Source organism: Camellia sinensis, chromosome 8 (assembly GCF_055761805.1).
Source record: "Camellia sinensis isolate YWXY chromosome 8, ASM5576180v1, whole genome shotgun sequence".
NCBI classification, from domain to species: Eukaryota; Viridiplantae; Streptophyta; class Magnoliopsida; order Ericales; family Theaceae; genus Camellia; species Camellia sinensis.
Genome location: NC_138968.1, coordinates 170,990,307 through 170,998,074, shown reverse-complemented (window position 1 = coordinate 170,998,074; position 7,768 = coordinate 170,990,307). Strand labels below are relative to the sequence as shown.

The following is a 7,768-nucleotide window of genomic DNA, read 5'->3' as shown; positions in this document are numbered from 1 at the left end:
AAAAATGAAAGGAACTAAAATCGCCTGTCTGATATCATTCAAGTCCAAATTGGTGCATAACACCTTCAAATTCTCTAGAGGATTGTAATCTACATGATCAGTTTTCTAAGGCAACATTAATGTAAAATTAGGTATAAGCATAGAAAAAAAAAATCAAAACAAAAGCAGGTATAATGTCCTTGTTTGACACAACTTATTGTAAGTTAAACACTGACAATTATAAAGTATAAATTAAAAGTATTCCTCCTCTAACTTTCAGATGATACATATTTTTTAGCTTATTTAAACTATTTTTGCTTAATAAGTTGTAACCAAAAACTGTACTAACTAGTCTGACGCAAATTCTCAAATTAAATTAAGTTATAATCAACCTTTTTAAACAATATCAAATAGGGCCAATGCAATGACATATCAATAACGCTACTAACACTACAGGAAATCAGGGATTTAGCAGCGTTTAATTAAACGTCACTTTTTCTAATTTTTAACGGCGTTTTATAACCGTCACATATTTTTTTAACCAAAACGGTACCGTTTTCTATTTAAAGGCGTCTAAAAGCGCCTCCAAATGCGGTACATACATGCACCCCTTTTCTGAAACTCTTATTTTTTAATTTGAGCCCTCTCTCTCTTATACGCACACCTCTCTCTTATCTTATACGCATACATCTCTCTCTCTCTCTCTCTCTCTCAGCGACGAAGAAGACGGAGGAGATAACTCTACGAAGAAGCTTCGTCTCTCGAAAGATCAATCGGCTGTTCAGAGTGATTTCGAAGCGATTTCGAAGATTCAAATCGATATCAATCGACTGTTCAGAGCTTTTTCGAAGATTCAGATCGATTTCGAGATTTAGAGGGATTTCGATGCTCCGTCACCACCGTCATCTGCACTGGCGAGGTAGCGAGCTCCACCGTCTCTCTCTCTATCTCTCTTTAGATCTCATACTGATTGATCCAGATGAGGTTAGGGCCCGTGCCAAACAGGTTGTGCAAGATCAGCGTTGTCTGAAGGTTGGTCTTCCTCTCTTGGACATTTAAAATGAAATAGATTAGGATAACTATGGATGACAAACTTTTAGTCTACAAGATGCATGTATAAATAAATATGTATGGATGGATTTATATTAATATTATATATGTATAAATATTATATATAAATATATAGTGAGGAAATTGGATGTATGTATATAAATATTATATATGTATAAATATTATATATAATCATTTATCAATTTGGTTCCCCTTTTAGATGTGCAAATAAAAACTGGGGAAATTGAAAATACTGAGAAAATACTGAGAATTAGGCATGCGTTTGGCTGCTGAGAAAATACTGAGGAAATTGGAAAACAAGAAAGCTTCCATGATTTATTTTTATTTTTATTTATTTATTTATTTATTTTATAAATGGAGATTACTTATCAAAATAACCTTCTTTTCTAAACTTTAGTTGAGTTATTGTTTCTAGAGGGCAAATCAAGGGACATTTACGATGCAAATCGTTCATATGGTTTTTCTCCCATTGTATTTTTTTAAGCAACCTAGCAGATTGTAAGAAAAGGTTCCATACCTTTTGAGTTTCTATACTAGTGCACAATCTTTGTGCTAATTTCGTGGAATTGAAAAGATTTATAATCTGTATCATCAATTAGTTGGTTGTGTTGATTGTTTTAGGGTTATCTATCTGTAGGATTGGAAAACTGAAAGATACAAAGAAATTATCAGATCTGGGACTGTAAGTACAAATTTTTGTATTCTTCGTTTATGATTACTTGTTAGTTCATTTGTTAGTTCATCTATGTGGGTGATTATTCTGGATGAGTGATTGTGAAGAAAACGGATTTGAGTTAATGGGCAAGTGGAGCCCAGACCTGGAGTATTGAGATTGATGGATGAGGCCAAGGATGCTGTAAGATGAACATTTTACCTTATAAATGCAATTATCACTTTGTCACAGTTCTTAAGTTTTTTTGTTGAATTTGCATTTGTTATCCACATTTAATTAGGTTATAAGACTAGTTATTCTTTCCAAAGTTGTTAAATTCCATGTCCTTTTTCATACATGAAGAACCCTGCTTGTCTATGCTTCCCTCTGTTATCATATTTGCCTTTCGGCTGATGGTTATAGGGTAAAAAATTAGCAGTCTGCTCTGCTGCAACTAAAAGTTCTGTTGTGCTCTGCCTTGAGAACCTTATTAGAATTGTAAGTCCTTCTTAGAAATTTTTTATTTATTTTTTAATTATATAAGATAGGGTAACCTATTTAATGTTGATGTTTTAGGAGAACTTCAAAAATCTTGATTGCTTCCTTGGAAGTTGAAACAATTGAGTTGGCCAATCTGTATTTTTCAAAATGCTCTGTTCAATTTGTAGGGTTATGCAAGTAGTTGATCCCTTTTCATCCATCAGTGCCCTTTTGATTTCTAATTATTATTTACTTGTTATTTGAGATTTTGTCACTTATAATTCAGATCTCCTTATGCTCATAATTTATTATCATTATTGATTAAGCTTTCATTTCCATATATATTAAACATAAATTTGCATTTATCTAGAAATTCATTTCACATGCAAATTAGGATAGAATTTGGATCTATGAGTTCCATTCTAATGACAAGGACACATGCTATGCCCTTTACAAATGAACATGCTTGACAAATCTCTGATGTTCTTCGTTAGGCACATGCAAAAGAAGGAAGACATATCATATGTGAACCATAGTTTATTATATAGTTCAGATTTACAGACCACAAAATATATTTTGAACCATAGTTTATTATATATAAATATATAGTTTATTTTTTGCCAAGCAATAGAAAAATCTCTAATCCCTTGATCCCATGTTTTGAACCATCACCCATTATCAATTGAGGTCTTTTCTTTTTAGTCCATCCTCGGGCCACGAAATTGATAGATCACTGGTAATGTTGCAGCTAGGTTGAAGGCACGTATTTTAAGGTTTCATAATTACTCAAAGTTCTCATTTTGGTACTGTATGTAGCCTCGATTAGTTAGTCTTCAATTTCATTGTTCTTTATTATTCGTACTGTTTAGCTGGATCTGGAATGAGACTTGGTTGGCAAGCCTTTTCTTCAAACCTTGCAACTATGAGTTTTTTGTCAAGCAATCCCCAACAAACCATTCTCCCCTGTTGGCAACCAATACCCCAACAATTTCTCAGGAAACAAACACTCCTGGGAAAAATTAAACCTGAAAGGCATTGGTCTTTCATAGTACTTGTATGTATAATTAGTTTGAATTGCATCTTTTGTGCTGATCTGTTTTGTAATAACTTTCAACTTAACATATTTTGTTCAGTTTAATGGGCTTCTTCACATTTAAATTGACATGCAAGGTTTTGCTCTTATTGTTTTGGTCTTTGTTTCTACATTTGTGCCACAGTGTTGCAGGTATCAAGCATACGATTATGAGATGACCTTTTGTAGAATTTATACTATTAGCATCTGATGGCTTATGGGATTACATGAACAGGTTTGTGGTTTCCTATTTGAACCTTGTACTTACATTCTGTAAATTATCTTAAACTAGCATGATAGTTATTTATTTAATATTTTTCTCAATTAACCACAAGATGAGTATTATTTGTGTTGTTTAGCCGGACCTGTTTTAATAGCAATCAATCCCTTCAAAGATGTCCATTGTTTTGGAAATGATTTTATCACAGCTTACAAGGAGAAGCTTTTTGACAATCCTCATGTTTTTACTATAGCAGATATTGCCTATAACGAAATGATGAGAGGTGAGTTAAATAGTACTTGCAGGTATTTTGAAGAAAAAAACAGGGCTCATATTCATCTATTTATTCTTTGCTACTAAAGAATCTATTTTGCTGACTCTACTCTTATCATGGATCATGCAGATGAAGTGAATCAATCCATCATCATAAGGTTAGTTGAACTGTCTTATGGATTTGTTGACAATAGTTTGAAAATTGATTCTTAATTATAGCTCATATTTGTAATATGACGTCAACATCGATTGTTAATTACAACTAGAAAGTGCTGCTAAGAAATTTTGGTTAATACTAGATGTGCTTACCTAGTACTGATGCATTATTTGATTCTTTGAAAGGATTGTCATCTAATCTTTATCCTTTTGTTGTGCTGAAGCACGTTTACATTCCATTAATGTTTTTCAGTGGAGTAAACTATATTGATGCTCCTACACCATATATGATGGGTCTCCATTCAGGTGTTAATACTACTGGTCTGACAATGGATGGTGTAATTTTTTTTTTCTTCTTCTAATTTGAGTCTCTTTTTTGTTCTTTTACTTTTCCTCACAAGTTTTATTGTCTTGAGTGTCCAGTATGCCTCTGTTTATTACCTTTGTCATTATAATTTATCATTGTTAATTTGTAGTTTTGTCTTGAGTATGTCATATTTCTAGGTCTTTCAGAATAATTGGTTGGGCAGTTCTGGCAATTCTTTTATCTCCACTTTTATCAGTTTCTTAAAAACTCTGTACTTCCTGAGACAGCACATTTTATTAGAACTTTAGAAGGATTTGGTGAAATGGATCTGGACTCTTCTGCTACAATGCGCATTAGAATGGTTCTAAGTTATTTAATCTTCCTAGAAACAGTTGGCCAAATAGTCATTTTGAACATGATTAAACCATAGGGGATAGTCATTTTTGATGAATTGTTTCTTGTTATTATCATGTTCAAAATGGACCATAGAAGATTATTGTTATTATCATGTTCAACCAGTCATTTTAAACACGATAGAAGAACATGATTAAACCTATTTTGGTTTTTTCTGTTTGGTTTTTTCTCATAAGGGAACACTTGGGACAAAGTAATATTTTATTTAAAAAAACTATGAAGCATTTATGGCACACAATGTGTTGATTCCAGATTTCATAGGATTGTCGTAATGTTCTTGTTGCAATGCTTTTTGTAATATGTAGGTTCCAACTATGAAGCAATGGATCCAGAATTACAATAGGCTGTTGCCTCAGCTGCGAGCAACTTGTGTCTCATGGTAATCAGCTTGCAACGCCTTCTTTCTTAGGAAATTTTGATTACAAAATTTACATAGGAATTAAGGATTAATATTAAGTGGTTTTTTCCCTTTTAAATATTATTTTTCGATTCACAATTTGACAACTATGGTTTTTTGAAGTTTTTAAAAAATAGACGCAATATATTTATTCCAGTACTGGATATTTGTTTTGGGTACCTACTATGTGTGCAGACCAGCACCGGATACCGTACGACGTAATTGTAGTACCCATGCTTCATAGCATCATATCTCTCAAAAGAGAAGATATACATTGAATAGTAGAGCTGTAGGTGAATCCCTATATTTACTAAGCCTATATAGTCTTCCTTTCTCAGTCCGTGACTCCTTTTACAATTGGTAGGATGGAAAAAGAAGGAAAAGCTGCATCACAGTTCTAATATCATCAGTTGTCTTTTGAATTAGTGTTGAGGAAGGTGTCCTGTGGAGATTGAAGCTCTGGAGATTCCTTCCACTCCAGATGTGGTATAAAGCTACACTAAGAGATAGTATGTATAGTGTTGACATTAACTTTTTCCCTCTGATTATTTTGGATTATTCAATGCAATTCCCTGTTCTATTCCTGAGGCTCCCTAAAGGCTGCATTTCTTCTTAAAATGAATTTCCATATATCTTCTGAGTAGGGGCAATTTCTATATTTCCCAGCCAGTCCGGATTATTTTGGCATTTTGGAGCAGCTTGTCTTTCTCTCTAATTTCTCTGTTAATTTGAAAGAATTTCATTATGCAATGCAACAATTCGACATGCCAAGGTTCTGTTAGAAATTTCCACTCCTTTCTGAGTTGAATTCTCCTTCAATTTCTTATTCGTGGTTCGCTTAAGCAAATCAATCATGCTCAAATCATTTAATTGTATGACAACTGAATTTTTATGTAGATTTCTGGCTTTCAGAGTGTTTTTCACCACATGTTTTGCCTTTTTGTTTGTGTATTGATACATATTAAGAATTAAGGAATTAAGGATTAACATGTAGCTGCTAGTTATTTGATCTATGTATCATGACCACATGTTTTATTTCCTTTTTATTGCAAATTTTCTTAGGTGTTATTCCAGTTATTTAATTTTCAACTTTACGTATATTACAGGAAATGGTTACTGTCAGTGTTGATGGTTATGTGCTAGATTGAATTGCTAAAATTATGTCATATCTTCGCCTTGGATCATCTGGGAAGGTTCTCAAGAAAAAGAAGAAAGAAAGAGAAGTGAAAGGTATGTTATACTGTTTTTTGAAAAAAAACTTGTTAGCCACTGTCACTTTGGTTTGTATTTTTGCATGATATTCCAAGTAACTATTTAATTCCAAATCCATGAGACTTTTCAGAGCATATTCAACACATCTATGCTTTAGAACATGACGAAAACGTTAACTCTGGTCTAATGGGTAAATGGGAACATAGCCACCCTGATTAGCATGAATACAATTGCTCTTAACAAACTGGTATGAATTCAAAATTCTTCTCAGAAAGGAAATTCTATAGTGATTTAATTAATTCTTATCAAGGGTAAGTTTCTAGAGAATTCATGTGACCATTCATGCAATGCATGCATGGATTATAATGCTATGGTGTCAGCCATTTGGTATCAGATTGGTTAGTTTCGATTTCCTAGGGAGGGTGAGAGGTTTCTACTTTTTTGGATTTCCACACTTGCTGTCTTACTTTGTTTTCTGTATATGTGCATTTCTGTGTGGTGGTTATTTGATTCTGTTTTGTAATGAATGCAGTATCCTTTTTTTTCCCCCTCCAATAATGTTAAAAACACTAACTAATGTACCAACAAACATAACTAATGTACCAACTAGACACAATGTTAAGTGAGTCCTAGGTCAAGTGGTGGATCGCACATGTATGTCTTGTGTCTTAGTTGATATGCTTGTTGGTACACTAGTTAGTGTTTTTAGCATTACTTTTTCTTTTTTCTTGACCTCTATAATTTCCATCTGCATGTAACACATTGTCAAATCAACAGGAAGGATAGCAATTATTGGCAATGAATATGTTGAAGATGAGAGGGTGTCAAAGCCTGACGGTGAAATTTTAAAGAATAGAACTTACAGAGAAAACCTACCTCCACCTCCCCCACCTCTAAAGCAGGGACATCCTGATTCAAAAGAGAACCAAGGCCCTGAAGTTTCCAGAGCTGAAGATGGAAACATTTTTGTGGGGGAAATTTTGTTACCTGCACTCTAAAGATGATGCTTCAATCTTGTTACCTGCAAGACAGGAATGTATTGTGTAATACATTGGCATGAAATTTTGTTTGTTCTTCTTGAATGGCTATGCGATGTATTGCGCTGTGTCACGGTCAGAATTTACTTGGCACCATATTTATGTATGTTCTCTCGAAACAAATACATTTGATTTTTTTTTCTTTTTTGTATTTGTGTTTGTAGTTGAAGGCCTATTTTCCTTTTGCTACTGTACTTGCCAAGGTGTTTATGAGGGCTTATGCATCACAAAATTAGCACAATTTTTTTTTTAAAAAAAAAAAGAAAAAAAGAAAAATGAAGCTATAACGGTGTTTTTTAAACGCCACTATAGTGTTATATTTTTAAAATAGAAAAAAGCTACCATGATGTTTTTAAAACGTCGTTAAATATTGACGTCACTGTTATGTAACACATTTAGCGGCGTTTTTAAAAACGCTGCCTATTCTCATATAACGACGCTTTTGGAGCGCCATAAAGATACAGCGACGGCCGCATCTTCGACGTTTGGTACTAAACG

The 7,768-nt window shown here is 33.4% G+C and overlaps 1 protein-coding gene across 4 annotated transcripts; it reads left to right on the top strand.

The window, feature by feature from the left end:
- The first annotated feature begins 1,287 nt into the window (after positions 1 to 1,287).
- Positions 1,288 to 7,408, top strand: LOC114289354 (suppressor of mec-8 and unc-52 protein homolog 2). Of its 4 annotated transcripts, XM_082884102.1 has the most exons (8): positions 1,288 to 1,732; positions 3,400 to 3,489; positions 3,731 to 3,757; positions 3,878 to 3,905; positions 4,930 to 5,003; positions 5,386 to 5,530; positions 6,128 to 6,251; positions 7,011 to 7,408. In XM_082884102.1, the coding sequence occupies exons 7-8, from the start codon at positions 6,182 to 6,184 to the stop codon at positions 7,229 to 7,231; spliced, it is 291 nt and encodes a 96-aa protein (XP_082740228.1). In that variant the 5' UTR covers positions 1,288 to 1,732; positions 3,400 to 3,489; positions 3,731 to 3,757; positions 3,878 to 3,905; positions 4,930 to 5,003; positions 5,386 to 5,530; positions 6,128 to 6,181; the 3' UTR covers positions 7,232 to 7,408. The 4 variants fall into 4 exon arrangements, with proteins under 4 accessions (XP_082740228.1, XP_082740231.1, XP_082740230.1 ...); XM_082884105.1 differs by lacking the exon at positions 5,386 to 5,530; XM_082884104.1 differs by having other exon boundaries at positions 3,731 to 3,905.
- The last annotated feature ends 360 nt before the right edge of the window (positions 7,409 to 7,768 follow it).